This window comes from Periophthalmus magnuspinnatus, chromosome 15 (assembly GCF_009829125.3).
Source record: "Periophthalmus magnuspinnatus isolate fPerMag1 chromosome 15, fPerMag1.2.pri, whole genome shotgun sequence".
NCBI lineage: Eukaryota > Metazoa > Chordata > Actinopteri > Gobiiformes > Gobiidae > Periophthalmus > Periophthalmus magnuspinnatus.
Genome location: NC_047140.1, coordinates 22,462,559 through 22,477,386, shown reverse-complemented (window position 1 = coordinate 22,477,386; position 14,828 = coordinate 22,462,559). Strand labels below are relative to the sequence as shown.

General features: G+C 38.6%; 2 protein-coding genes across 5 annotated transcripts in view; one reads left to right on the top strand and one right to left on the bottom strand.

Moving 5' to 3' along the window:
• vit (vitrin) overlaps positions 1-7,936 on the top strand; it is a 33,193-nt gene extending 25,257 nt beyond the window's left edge. For all 3 annotated transcript variants that reach the window (XM_033980230.2, XM_055227395.1, XM_055227394.1), the window contains 8 exons: positions 519-581; positions 1,062-1,109; positions 1,515-1,580; positions 2,142-2,289; positions 3,037-3,140; positions 4,576-4,802; positions 5,969-6,482; positions 6,852-7,936. In XM_033980230.2, the coding sequence (XP_033836121.1) occupies positions 519-581; positions 1,062-1,109; positions 1,515-1,580; positions 2,142-2,289; positions 3,037-3,140; positions 4,576-4,802; positions 5,969-6,482; positions 6,852-7,030 (1,349 nt within the window). In that variant the 3' untranslated portion in view covers positions 7,031-7,936. The remainder of the gene's footprint in view (positions 1-518; positions 582-1,061; positions 1,110-1,514; positions 1,581-2,141; positions 2,290-3,036; positions 3,141-4,575; positions 4,803-5,968; positions 6,483-6,851) is intronic.
• A 689-nt stretch (positions 7,937-8,625) lies between these two features.
• The window catches only part of LOC117382137 (striatin-like), a 43,317-nt gene continuing 37,114 nt past the window's right edge, over positions 8,626-14,828 (bottom strand). For both annotated transcript variants that reach the window (XM_033979184.2, XM_055227397.1), the window contains 8 exons: positions 14,504-14,640; positions 13,273-13,448; positions 12,566-12,613; positions 12,159-12,280; positions 11,587-11,757; positions 10,766-10,906; positions 10,152-10,340; positions 8,626-9,919 (listed from right to left, as the gene is read on the bottom strand). In XM_033979184.2, coding sequence (XP_033835075.1) covers positions 9,750-9,919; positions 10,152-10,340; positions 10,766-10,906; positions 11,587-11,757; positions 12,159-12,280; positions 12,566-12,613; positions 13,273-13,448; positions 14,504-14,640 — 1,154 coding nt within the window. In that variant the 3' untranslated portion in view covers positions 8,626-9,749. The remainder of the gene's footprint in view (positions 9,920-10,151; positions 10,341-10,765; positions 10,907-11,586; positions 11,758-12,158; positions 12,281-12,565; positions 12,614-13,272; positions 13,449-14,503; positions 14,641-14,828) is intronic.

The window sequence follows — 14,828 nt, the reverse complement described above, 5'->3', positions numbered from 1 at the left end:
TCTGATACGTTTGCACAATACTCTGATTTGCAGTATTTTTTTTTTAAACAGACAGTGACAAATGTTTTGTCCATGCCACACACATTGTCTTTGCTTGTATTTAATTTTAGAAACACTTTGAAGGCCTTATCTTTCATTCATGGGTGTGCCTGCCCTGTGGTCTCAGCTGTGGTGTGGGGTCGCCTGGTTAAGTTATATCAAGTTTATACCCATATCCAAATGAAAGGATGGAACATATTTATTATTATAGCAGATCTAACTTGTAATATTGCTACTTTACCAAAAACACAAAAGACTAGCCAAGAAGCCCTCAGTGTTACAGATTACAGACTGAATTTTCGTGTCTGTTTTGGTGAGGCTGCTCGGCAGGAGGACAGCTCTGGTTTGGAGAAATTGGTGGCCAAAACCATTCAGACCACATAAACGTCTTATTCAATTAAATGTGTAGACTCTGAGTTTTTACATTCGTGAAACATCTGCAGTCTGTGGCATCACTAAGTTTAGGTCTACTTTTACAGTGTCCAGATCGTTTGATGCAGATGGAAATCGCAAAGTGTCACTGGATTCAACCCACACAAGAGGTGAGGGAGTGGTATAAACAACAGTAACATCTCATTGTGTAATTCAAAAGTAGTAGCTTTATTTCTTTGTCAAGGAAATGTTTATTTTGCAAAAAGGAAAATGCTGACTATCACAGATGCAGAAATGAAAGATTTGCATAAAATATGAATATTACATTATTATCATAAAGGTTGTTTTTTTAACAAAACAATTAGCTTGTTTTAAAAGGTCACTATGTAACTTTTCTGGTGGAGGACCTGTCTCCTGCTTTGTCTCCAAGAAGTGAGGATCATTGATAATATTGATTTTCTGATATCATCCACATGCAGCATTTTCTTTATCCAACCAAGTGCTCTTTGCAAGCAAATTTTGTTCCACATCTGTCCTGTACTTCCTGTTGAATAATCCAGACAACAGTGGAATCAAACCAGGAGTGACCTTAAAAGTAACATATAATTATGTGTGTTTAAATTATGTTTTCCTGTTGTCTATTGTTTTAGTGGAGCCAGTGGACGCTTGGAAGCCAGACATTAACATTTATGAATCAGGTAAAGTAGCACACTTCCTCCCACTGTTTGTAATGTATCCTAAAATGGGATGTTTTTTCCGGCTTTGAACATCTCACTTTTGGTCAGCGCTACCCCAAGGACAGGATTGGGTATTTTTGTTCTTAACCTGTAATTGGAGGAATCAGTAGTCTGAGTTAAATACTGAGATTGCGCATCCTCATTTACACCAAAATTACACCAAAACCAACGCAAATTTAGGGATTTCTGGAAAGTAGATGACGGAAGCAGCACCAAAGGCCTTTGATGTGTAGCATGTCTGTTCAATTTTAGACCAGAGATGAAGCTAACCCAGGAAATCTTCATTTAATTCTGTATAAGCACGTAGTAGAGCCATTGCTATTTGGTGTAATTGTGTTTCTTACTGGCAATTTGCATTTTTTTTAGGTTTCAATTTGAGAGAGCCAGAGCCTATTCCCAGAATCCCTGAACCAGTATCCCAAGGAGATCCAAGTAAGTTCATTGAGTTTCTATTGCACTTTTTATGTCTAAGTCTTTCTTGTCTCTCTGAAAACGCAATTACTTTCCCTGGATTGTTCCACAGTATGACATTAAACATGTCTACTTTGAAAAACATGCATTCTACTGTGAGCAGGGTCTCCTCTCCACGGATCCACCCTGTAGCTTACCCTAGCTGTGCCACCATTTCTTCTCTAAGGAGATGGATAAGTTTAATACTATACTATGGAACACTGCAGGCAAGTAACTCCATGGTGGGGTACCGTTCACCAGGAAAAAAAAAGAGTAACAGTGTATATAACTATATCTTAATTAGCCTAAATAAAGCATGTGAAATTCATTAATTAACTTAATTACTAGCTTAAGTTAGACTCTTAACCTTAACAACTGAATGAGTTCTGATATTACTATATTGTTACTATGAATTATGTATTTCTGTATGCTTTATTAAGGCTAACAAAGGCATAGTTATTATAAAGAGTTACCAAATAATGCAGTGTGCTCTAAAATCTGTGTATTACTAGCCACATGTATAAATGAACCTCTTCCCTGCAGACTGTAAGGTGGACCTGGTCTTCTTGATGGACGGCAGCTGGAGCATCGGGAAGCGCAGGTTCAAGATCCAAAAGGACTTTTTGTCTGAAGTGGCACAGACCATAAATGTGGGTGTGGCTGGACCCATGATGGGTGTTATCCAGTACGGGTAAGAGGCAACTTCATGTGCAACCCCACTATTTATCCCAACACATCCAAGAATCCTGAATTCCCTGGCAAAAGCTGAGTAGGCCTGGAGACTGTCAGTTTTCTGTGTAATGCATTTTCAGTTCAAGCTTGGTTTTAGCCAACAAAGTTTATGAGAAAGTTTGGTGAAACAATTTTAGCCTTGAAGGAAAAATGCCAAATGCTTTTGACTTTGGAAAAAGCAGAAGTTATAAAAAAAAAAAAAAAAAAGAAAAAAAACTGACTTGGTTATAATAGCTTTTCATACTTGATTTAGCCAAAGGAGTAGGCTTCTAAAAATGATAGTTTTTTTATGTCTAACTCAGTGGTATGAAGTAAACAGGTTAAGAATAGAGATATAGAAGTAATGACTTTATTGAGTGGTTGATTGATTGATTAGACACAGATGTACGCTACAGGGGGAATAATGACAGAAACACTACACTATCATATTCATTTATATTGCACATAACTCTATATTGTGCTGACTGATATTGCACTGACACACAAACATACAAATACATTAATACAAATTCATAAATAGAACATGTATCTTGGTAGCACAAACATGTTAAGAAAGCAAGACAGTGACAAGGGACATTTAGAACCCAATTCACCTGTATTGCACATAGCCCTATATTCATGGATTCATACTGACACACATACATACATACACATTGATACTTATTCATTGACACTGACGTTTCTATTTTTTATTTTTTTTCTCTAGAGATGACCCAGTGACAGAGATAAGCCTCAAGTCCTATTCAAGCTCCAGAGACGTGAAGTCGGCTGTGGAAAAGATTGCCCAAAAGGGAGGGCAGTCTAACGTGGGTGAGTCCGTTACACTACAGTGCATTCATAAACTACAAAACCTAACTATAAAACCTACACACCCTGGTGTGACAGCAAAACGCCACCACTTATCACAACCTTTACAGCACTGGCACATTTTCACATGCAAAGATACAATTAAATCTAAATTTGCTTCGAGATACTGTTGGCGAAAATTACAGTCTTATTTTGTAAAGTTGTGGTTTTCTTGAATGGTTTTTGACCAAGATGCAGATGGGTTGAGTTGCCTTGATGATCCCCAGGGGGTCAGATTGTGCTGATCCTCCCTTCTGCCTCTTTATAACTTGCTAAATTTTAGTTTTGTGATTTGAATAATGTCTTGTGCACTCTGTAATCAACACACTGCGAGATGTGGACCATAGTGCCACCAGAGACCACAGAACAGGCTAAATGATAGGATGCCATGTCTCCTGCTGGCTTCTACAGTGAGAGAAAAGCACTTTATATTGTCATATATGTGTTTACAGTTCTCACAATAAACCTAAACCAGAGGTTGAGTGAGTTTTGTGTATGTTTTCGCACAAGACTTGTAATGTCATCTCTAGCTAGACAGGATATCTTAGTGTTTTATTGTTCTTTTCCAATGTATCGTATTATCTGTGTATTTGTTTTTTGTTGACTTTCTATGTGAACTACTTTGGGCAGCTGAAGTTGCTATATAAATAAAATTAATCAATTTCAGTTGTGAAGTATTTATAGTGTATCATTTTTAGATTTGGTTGATAACAAATGGTGATAAAATTCCATATTGCAGTTTGTACTTCAAAACATGACTATTTTTCAACCTTTTCTGAGTCACAGCACACTTTTTGTTTGAAACGATACTAAGGCAATAAAATATTACCGAATCCCACCTTTTAGATAAAAAAGAGTATTTACAGTAGCAAATATTGTCAATGCCACTGTGCCTTGCTCTTTATATTTGGCAATCGTGTTTGTTTTGTTTCTTTTTTTGATCAGAAGTTTACTCAGGACACTCCAAAATGCTAAATAATCCAATAAATTAATTTGGTTATCTGTTAACTTTTCCAAACAGACCTGGAAACACATCCAGGTACAAGACTAAACCAGGAGTAAATACAGACTTAACCAGGGCTAAACCAGGAGATAAATCAAGACTGTCATAGGACAAGGTCTAAATGAAGTCAAAACAAGATATAAAATGGGATGGAACCAATGCTTTACACTAGTTGTTAAAACCATATCAATATTACATAAGTTTCAATACAGCCCATTTATAAACCAATATGGAAAGTAGAAGTTAGACCCAAACTTTCTCATTCTGTTGTCCAGGCTCTATTCTAATCTCCTTGTATTTATCAACTCATTCACACCGAACATCAACTCTCTGGACCAGTATATTTCTGGCAAGATTCTAAACTTTCATGTTTGCTGCTCTCTACTGTCTGAACAGGGAAGGCCCTCTCCTACATCAATAAGCTGTACTTCAGTGACGCCAATGGGAACAGAGGGGGCGCTCCAAACGTGGCGGTGGTCCTGGTGGATGGATGGCCCACGGATAAAGTGGAGGAAGCGTCCAGACTTGCGCGAGAATCAGGGATAAACATCTTCTTTGTGACGATCGAGGGCCCAGACGAGAACGAGAAACACAACCTGGTGGAGGCCAACTTTGTGGACAAGGTAAAACAAATATGGCCGTGGATAAAGCCTATGTGAATTGTTTATACTGACAGGTTAGTTGAGAGAGAGACATCAGAGAACTCAACTGTAGGTTTAATTTTAAGTGTTAATTTAATTAGTGTGTTTTATAAACAGTATGTTTTTTCATATTTATCAAAAAGAAATATACAGGGTTTTTTTTTCATTGTGGGTAAATGTGACAGAAGAAAGATAAACTTATTCCCACCTTTTAAAATTACTACTGTAAAATTCAATAAAGTATTAAGTGAAATACACTACTATTGTCACTATTGTCCCAAAAAACACCACCAAACTCCTTGTCCCGGTGAACATATCAGGTTTATTTTCAACACAGAGCCTGCGTGTCTTGTAGATGAACAAAAGAAATGAACAAACAACCAAATAAACAAATGACAATACAGCAACTCAAACTGAACACAGGGAGAACATAAAGGCTACACCCTTGATTAGCAATGAACTTCAGGTGCGGGGAAAACAGGGAGGCAGCAAACAAAGGACTGGAACAGGCTGGGAAACGAAGCTGGACTAGGGATAAACAAAACAGGCAGAACTGTGACAACTATGGTTACAAACCCACTGCTTCTACTATTTAACCATCACTATATCCAGGCCCTCTGACACATACAGACGTGTTAAGGCCTGGAGCAGGAGGCACCCAAGGACTGTGGTATACGGCGTTATATAAGTTATATCAATGTCTTGTACACTTGAATAAAAGTTGATTTTAGTCTTAGATTCTGTAAGAAGACAGAATACACAATTTGTATGTTCAGCTGTTGTAGATCATGAGCTAAAGCACATTCATTAAAATTATTAGTGACTTGGAGGTGCACTATGCAGTTTTTCTGATGGAGGTCTGTCATATGCTTACTGTGATTAGGTCTGCCTCTCCACAGATCTGATGTTACTTGGCTTGGTGGAGTTGCCTTCTTGTCTCATCAAGATTGAGTTTAATGTCATACTATCAAACATTTGAGGTTAAGCAATAACATCTCCATGGAGACTAGCAGGTGGCTAACCCTAAATTACATAATGCACCTTTAATCACTTAAATACATACATAAATAAATTGCATCCATTTTTCTTTTTTCATTTTATTAATTTGCTCATGACCATAGCCTGAGTGTCCCTGTCCTCTGTTTCAGGCCGTGTGTCGCACCAATGGCTTCTTCTCTCTGCCCGTGTCCAGTTGGTTCGGCCTGAGGAAAGCCGTGCAGCCTTTAGTGAAGAGGGTCTGTGACACGGACCGCCTCGTCTGCAGTAAGACCTGCCTCAACGCCAACGACATCGCCTTCGTTATTGACGGCTCCAGCAGCGTCGGCACTGGAAACTTCCGCACCGTGTTGCAGTTTGTCGCCAACGTGACCCGAGAGTTTGAGATCTCAGACACAGACACGAGAGTGGGAGCGGTGCAGTACACATATGAACAAAGGCTGGAGTTTGCATTTGGACAGTACAATAATAAAGTCGAGCTGCTCAACGCCATCAAGCGCATCAACTACTGGAGCGGGGGGACGAGTACAGGAGCAGCCATCACCTACGCCGCAGAACAGCTCTTCAGTAAATCCAAACCAAACAAACGTAAAATCATGATCGTGATCACAGATGGGAGGTCCTATGATGACGTCAGGGCACCTTCTCTGGCCGTGCATCGCCAAGGTGAGCAGCGCACACTGTCTAGAGACCTATAAAAATATATTTAGTTGTTACTTTTTCTGTTATTGTATACTGAGAAACCAAAGTGCTCAAATAAAATGAATGAACATATGCTGCTTGTGTACCATAAGGGTATAGTGGGCGAGTTGACCATGGTCTGTCTCACCAATTAATCAACCAAAATGGCCAAAGGCTCTTAGGAGGGACCTAGAGTGTTATGTAGCATTATTTCACATTTCTTGGATTGGAAGAAAATCTGCAAGTAGGTCATACAGTATACAGACTCTATATAGTAATCCAAGTTGTAGTGAACATAAAGGTTGGTCCATTTCTTCAGTATGTATTTCTCACTTCCTGTCTTTCTGTGTCCAGGTGTGATTGCATACTCCATTGGCATCGCATGGGCGGCCCAAGATGAGTTAGAATACATCGCCACAGACCCCGATAAAGAGCACTCCTTTTTCGTGGACGAGTTTGATAATCTGTACAAATATGTGCCCAAAATCATCCAGAACATCTGCCAGGAGTTCAACTCTCAGCCCAGAAACTGAAGAGGGGCGATTGTAGAGACTGTGCAGAGACAAAGGGGCGCGTGGGACGTCCTGGACACTGTTAATGGACTCACTTTGATGCCCACCAGGAGGCGCTGGGTTGGCTACAGTGAGAGTATAAATAATATGTACCCTCTACATAAACATTCCCATACCGCTTCATTGGAATGGGTCTGGAATCCCTTAACTTGTTGAATTGAGAGTCATTTTCAATCAGGACAAACAATCTTGAAACAAGCCTTATATTGTCCATAGAGATTCTCAGCCATGCCACTCACCATAATGAATAGTAGGGCAAAGTTATTTGGTTTTCACCTACAGAATTCGGCTCAACATTTTGTTATATTCAAAAGACCTATGTCCATTTGCCTGTCTTGTGTTGTGTTGGCTAAAAAAAGTTACACCAAGTAATTTATTTAAATCTCCAGCAAAGGTGTCACTAGTATTTCATTTTGGCTGCTTAATATTGACAAGGCAAGAGAGAGAATTATAATTTGAATATAAAATGTGTCCCAAAAATACATTTTAATAACAAAGGTCAAAACACAGCAGACCAGTTGCACTTCCTCTAATGCCTTCAGTTTTACAAAGGTGCTTACATTTGTGTAGATCTGTGTGTTTTGGTCTTCCTAATGGGAGAGAGATGGTACATACTGAGGACATTAAGTTCCTTTGAAACTTTCTTGGTGCTTTTATGGCTATGAATGGTTTGTCAAAAATGTATTAGGATGTATACTTGTCTAATTTTTCCACAATGCAATTTGCTTCCAACTCTGCAGCTTTTTCCTGTTGAAAATATATTTATAATTTCATCGTTTGTAAATGTACATATTAAAATCTTTTCGCTAATTTTCAAATATTAATTAATATTTTGTGATATTTTTAATAAAATTCTGAAAATATTTATGCCCCTTGGCCATTTGTTGATTTTGTGTGCTGCTGTTTAATATATCCATGTAATGATGACTAGTTATAGATTGCATTGCTAACATCTTTTGGGGTCTTTTTCTCTCAAATAATATCCTTTGTTAGGTCCTAAGAGGGCGCCATGTTTGTTGGAAAAGTCCGGTAGTAGGGGCAAAACTAGGGCTGTGCTTTTGTCATTTTTATTAATGTTTTCTTATTTAAGACAAGAAATTCTTTCAATAGGAGTTTCCTGAACATAAACAAGACTGACTATGTGTGTTAAATGGCAATGATTAATTAGTCTATTTTATTTATAATACCGAAACCACATGCTTTTACTGCCACCGTGCCACAAGATTTCTCAATAAAAAAACCCAAGCACAATTGTACAAATCTCAACTAAAATTAGATTAACTGCACAGGTAGGCAAAACCCATGACCTAATTTTAAAATAAGCAGTCACTCATCTATCAGTAAAAGCATGTATTTGGCAGCAGAATTCAGACTTCAGTAAAAAAATATTTTCGGTCAAATGGCAATTATCTGACAAGTCCGTCTTATTTATTCTCATAATAGTGAAAGCCATGTATGTATCTTTTTAATAATACAAAATCTGATTAAATCAAAAATTTAATTTGATCAATATGAAAAAAACTAAATATGAAATATAAAAAAACAAATATTCAGGATCACATTTTACAGCAGGTTTTATTTGAACATACTTTCATATACAAACCAGTGACTGAGAAAACGGCTGATTGAAGCTGTACACACATGTACATCTCTGATTGGTTCCACCCACCTCCTCATTCACTGTACAGTTAGCTGCAGCGGTCTGCCCTCAGCGATGGTGGAGTTTGAAGTCTTTACAAATAGTCCTACAGTACTAAGTTCCTGCTAAACACTGGACTACTGTAAATATCTGGACATGAAACATCACACTGAGCATGTCCACACAACTGGGGAAAACTACAGAGTACAAGCCATTCAATTCAAACAAGAGCAAACTGGCCAAAATCAGATAGTTTTTCCTAAAATGGACATCTATAAGAACCAAGTTTGAATTGTCTTTATAACCAAAAAAGGTTTACTTTGGACACATGTAGTCTTACTTCTCAAGTGTACAATTATTCTAACATACAGGCGATATATATCCCATGATCTGTATCACTCATTAGCATTGCCTTGAAATGCACAAATTTGATTCTCCAACCACACTTTGTCAAAAGGAGCACTCAAACGCTGCACAGTTAAGATTTTAAGACTGAATATATATTTTGTTTATTATAAGCATTTGTAATTTTACATCCAATGTTAAAATCAACAACATTGTGACAAACAGCTCCATGTCTTCGCCGCTTTCTCCCATTTTCCCAAAGAACAAGTTTGTTAAAATAACTTTTCAGACCTTTTGAAACCAAAGGCACGTTTGTCAAGAAGTGTTTTAAAAAGGAAAAAAAAGGCAGGCCAGCAAGCAGAGTCAGTCAGGGAGAGCTCCAAGTGAACCTCATGATTCTGGATCAACATAACTCGAGCCTGACGTGTGGGCGGGGCCTGGCGAGTGGGTGGGGCCTGAGGGAGGGGCAGAGCTGGAGACGTCCAGTCCAGGTTTAAGTCCTGAGCCTCCAGTGGCGGAGGTGAGTCTGCAGGGGGCGCTGTGGCCGTACACCCAGGCCTGCCTGGATGGTTGATGGGGGACTGAACAGTTCCTCTCCATAGAAAGCCTGTTTCACTCAGGGACAGAGTCCTTCCCTTCTGCGTCTCTATTGGTCCCTGATCGAAGGAGGCGGAGTCAGAGGGCCAGGCCGCAGGGTCATACGAACACTTTCGCCAAAGCGTCTGCACCGGCGCTGGCGATGTAACATTTAGTCGGATGAAACGCAACGTCGTGAATGGACTCCTCAAACTTCTTCCTGTGAGCCGTGAACTCCTGGATACAGGTCTTACTCTCCAGGTTCCACAGCCGGATGGAGCAGTCGTGACCTGAGACAGACAGAAGAGGGTCAGTAACAGGCACGAGAAGAAAGACACAGAGACTGACACAACACAAAGCTATACTAATAACCCTTAAAACAATATCATGTTCAGACTCATGTTCAGAGGTGTATGTGACTGGCGCAGTTTGTATCAGGGATCAGACATATAGCCTGAGGTCAGTGCTATCTGACACATCTTTGATAAGATCAGTCGGAGCCACAGTGGCTGAATCACTCACTTCCCGACATGAGATAAAGTCCGTTGGGGTCCACGGCTAAACTGGTGACTGCATCAAGGTGAGCGACCATAGAGTGGATGAGCTTCCCGCTGTTGTTGTCGTAGAACTTGATGTGCCGATCCTCCTGCGCTGTGATGGTGATGGGGAGAGTCGGGTGGCTCAGCACCTTGTTGATGTGAGAGGGGGTGCCTGAGGAAAAATACAAAGAAATTCTGTGTGAAGCTGATAGATCATCAAAAAATATGCTGTTCAGCTGTGTAAATATTATGTAAAAGAAAAAAAAAAAGAAAAAATTGAAATAGAAAAAATATAAAAGCTACACATGTTCCCCATTTGTTTCCCCAGTTTTTCTGTGGGTATGTAAATGGCCAAGACAAACCAAAACATAAACATTATGTTATTTTTATGTGGACTATTAAAGCAAAATAGCACACTTTCCATTTATCGTCAAAGGCAAGTCATTACGGACAACAGCCACTAGAGGTTAGCAAAGAGCTAATTTAACAACATTGCAACATGCAACATCTAGGGGCGCCAAAGTCAAAAATTTAACCTGGAACAAAAATTTTGGATTTCGTAATTGAATCATGCTCTGTTTAAAGTCTCCTTCATACCTTGCTCTGTGTTGGTGTCCAGACTCAGGACGAGCTGCTGTGTCTCCATGTTGAAGAGGCCGATCTCTCCACTGGTAAAGGATGAGACCAGATGAGCTGGTTCACTGCAGACAAGGTCCACCGAGGACGGGATACCCATCTCTGAGAGACACAACCATATGTAATCAATATATATTCAAATATAGATGAGACATGACTTAGTGAGTAAAAAGGGATAATTTCAGGGTAGTTTCCTACCATATGCTTTAATGTTGTTCCTCATTAAAAAATGTATTTTGTTTTCTTTGTACCTACACTGTCTTCTTGTTTGTTTATGTATTGAAAAAAGCAGCAACGTGTAAGCCAAAACAGAAAGTCTTGTCTAGTGGGAAGAAAATTGTATGAGGTAGATTTCTTAAAGGCCACAATAAATTTTAAAGCTTTATTGTAGAAATGGTTCAAAAGATGGTCATCAGCAAGTTATTGAAATCGAGACGTTTCAACTCCCATGCAGGAGTCATTTTCAAACTGAAAGAACTGGACCGAGAAGGAAGAATTTAGACCTGCAACTTCAGATTGACTGTCAGAAGAGATGTTTCAATTTAAAAAACAGTTGCCCAGATCTTTGAAACCTTTTCTACCACAGACCACTCCTGGACAAGGGAGGGATTAGATGGACTAACTTTAGTTGCACAGTATTTTACAAGCTAGACTGGGCTGTATATGTCCAACAGGAGGGCCATACAAAAATTAATTGTTTTTGTCATGGGAATACAGGTGCCGCAATACAAACAGAATATGTCTAGTTGAGTTTAAATTTAAAAAGCGACTTTTGTCTTTACTTTTATTCTCGTTGAAAACAGCCAGAGCCGGAGTGGTGGTGTTGTTGGCATCCCACAGCCGCACTGTCCCATCAGCGGAGCAGGACAGGAGGCGCTGGTGAGCACTGCTGTAGACTAAGCCCCAAACAGAGTCTGTGTGCCCTGTCAACGCTCCCCGCAGCACGGAGGGATCTAGGACAAGAACATAAAGTAAAACAACTCAGTCAAATATCATTAATTAATCACTATATTGAAAGTACAAAAATACTAATATTACATGAGCTGTTTACTGTAATTACTTAGAAGTCTACACAGGATAACACTAAATAAACCTATGTGTAATAATATATGGGATTCACAAACATAATAAAAACAGTATTTAATAATGTAAGCTACTAAATGCATTAAACCATAGGCCAACACAATACAATACTTTAAGGAGCATAACAAACATTCTACACTAGATGCTTCAGTAAGTACAAGCAGGTTAAATTTAATCTTATGAACAGAAACTTCAAGTACAATTATGACAGGGAATTTTTAAAACGTTTGACAAACTGTGACCTAGTACTACAACATTTGAAGTCGTTTACCGTAGGAGTCATAGGGGTCGATGTTTGGGTTAGGGGTGTTCCAGCACTGAATGGTCCCGTCCAGGCCTCCGCTGAAGCACTGATCCCCAGTCGCACTCATCACTACACTGAACACTGCCCCCCTGTGGACACAAACAGGCATTATTCTGTTATGGGCTGAGCAGTGCAAGAGATTTTCTTTTTATATGTGTAATTAATTCAATTCAATGTCATTTAAGGCTTTTTAATTCTTTATTTTTATTGTTTATTTAATAGTTTAAATTATGTAATAGTTAATAATTAATTTATTGTGAGGTTTACATTTTTTTTTATTGATTTTGTTTTCTCTGTAATACCCAGATTCCTTGGACTGAAAAATGTGTTAACATAATAATAGAAGTATTTAAGTGCAGTGTACATGTCTGTACCTGTGAGCTCTGAATGTGTAGATCGGCTCCACATCTAAAGATGCACTCCTGTGGATAAAAAAGGGGATTTGTTATTGTCATAACATTTTCACACATACAAAAGACACACACACACACACACACACACACACACACACACACACACAACAGTCCAACGAAACAATGAATAAAAAAAGCCACTAAAATTAAACAGTTACAAAGTGGGCTGAAAAGTGGAGTGTGGCACTAAATCAGAAAACACAGTGTCAAGCTGCATCTCAGAAAGTCATTGCACTTTCAACTCAACACGACCACAGTCAAAACCCTGATGGGCACTAAAAGCAAAACTGTGGCAGAGCATCTTTCAAATGGATTTGTCATTTCCTGTATTTTTAGAAGATGAAAGCATCTTAATTCCATCTCAGTCTGGACTATGCTGTTTAAACAGTTTTGGACCAACTTTAGGTGGGGCCGTCATAAATAGTCCCCAGTTGTTCCGGTTCAGCGCATTTTGTCCTTATTCACTTAGTATTTTGATATTGTATTTTTTGGTTTACACAATAGTTCTTGTTTTAAGTCCACTGGTAACCAGACACAATTGTAGGGAATGAAAGTTGCTATGAAAATCTCCCACTAAATCCATAAAACAGTTGCACAAATCTCAATGGAACTGTTTTGTTTAAATAATGATTAAATAAATGATTATTGACAGTAAGAGATGACTTTACTTTTTGGCTGGAGCAGTTTTCTGGAGGTTCCACATTTTGAGCGTGTGGTCCTCGGAGGCGGTGACCAGAACAGGCTCCACGGGGTGAAAGGTCAAAGCCCGAATTCCATCAAAGTGACTCCTCAAAGTGAACTTGGGGTTCCACGTCTTCCTCATGGCGTCCTTGTTGTTGCCAATCTGGAAAAAAAGCAAATATTCTGTTAACAAACATTGAAGATTAAGTTAGATGCAAAAGACACAAATATAGGCTTAATATAGCATGTCGTTTTTGTGAAACATTTAAATATTTCAAAACTTCTAAATGTGTCTGCCAACTTGACATTCTATTCTAAGCCAACCTTCAAAAATTTATAGATTTTAAACTTTTATATGTACCTTCTGAATTCTGATATTGGCACAATGGTTTGGCATACATTTTAAACCTAAATGTAAAGTATTTTTAATGTCAAAGTAACGTTATATTTGTATTCAGAAACTGGTCACATAATCACTAAGAAATCTATTAACTGGAAATGAATGATTTTAATGTTTTTGAACACCGTCACGTTAAACATATAAACTTTAACCAAGAAACAAAAAGAACAATATATTTTAAAAGGGTTTGATCCCAGGTACTTTGTTTATAACATAAAAGTAGCAATATATCAAACAGTCTTTAACAACCTTTACTTCTCACAGTAGGGGCATATTGAAAGTACACAAACACAAACACACAAACAAACACACACTCACACACACACACAGGAACTTGTAAAGGCTTTTCATCCCCTCAGTGTCGGCTTCTGACACATAACTCCATTGTGTTTTACCGTGCGGGAGATTGTGGCCTTCTAGGGGTCAATAAACTTCTTTGAACAATCTGACATTTGCTTATTAAGTTTTCAAAAAATAAATGGCAAGATGTTTGATACTTGATACTTGTAAAAAAACCTTATAAGACAAATGATCAAAAATATGATAAGCTTCATTAACCTGATTGCCAAATGTTTCATTACAAAGAAAATTATTATGAACTGGCTCAATAGTTTTATTATTACTGTATAAGCAATTTATACGATAACTTTGTTATGATTACATTGATAAATTACCACAACATTTAGATTATTTCATGTCTGGATGTTTGTTAAATGGGTCAGAAAAAAACAAAGACATCACCATAATGCACTTATTTGTAAATGACATTTCTCAAACAATCCGCAACTGCATCACCCCCCTGCTATGGCAGTACTCACGTCATATGTGAGACTGTCGGCCTCGTTGGCCACAGTGAGCCCAGCGAGCTCCCCCAGCCCCAGCTCACTCTCCATGGCCTCGTCTGGACCCATGATGAACGCCTTCCCCGAGGTTGGAGGGAATGTCAGCGCCTCCACTGGACACAAGAAGCACAAAGTTAGACTAAACCATACAAGCACTTTTATGGGCCAGGAGTATTTGACATTAATCAATTATTCAATTTAATCACGATTCATGTACACATTGTATGTTTCTATTGATTTTAAGAGGTCATATTCTTCTTCTGAAAGTTCACACTCTGTGATTGGCTAAATCCAGCTGTCA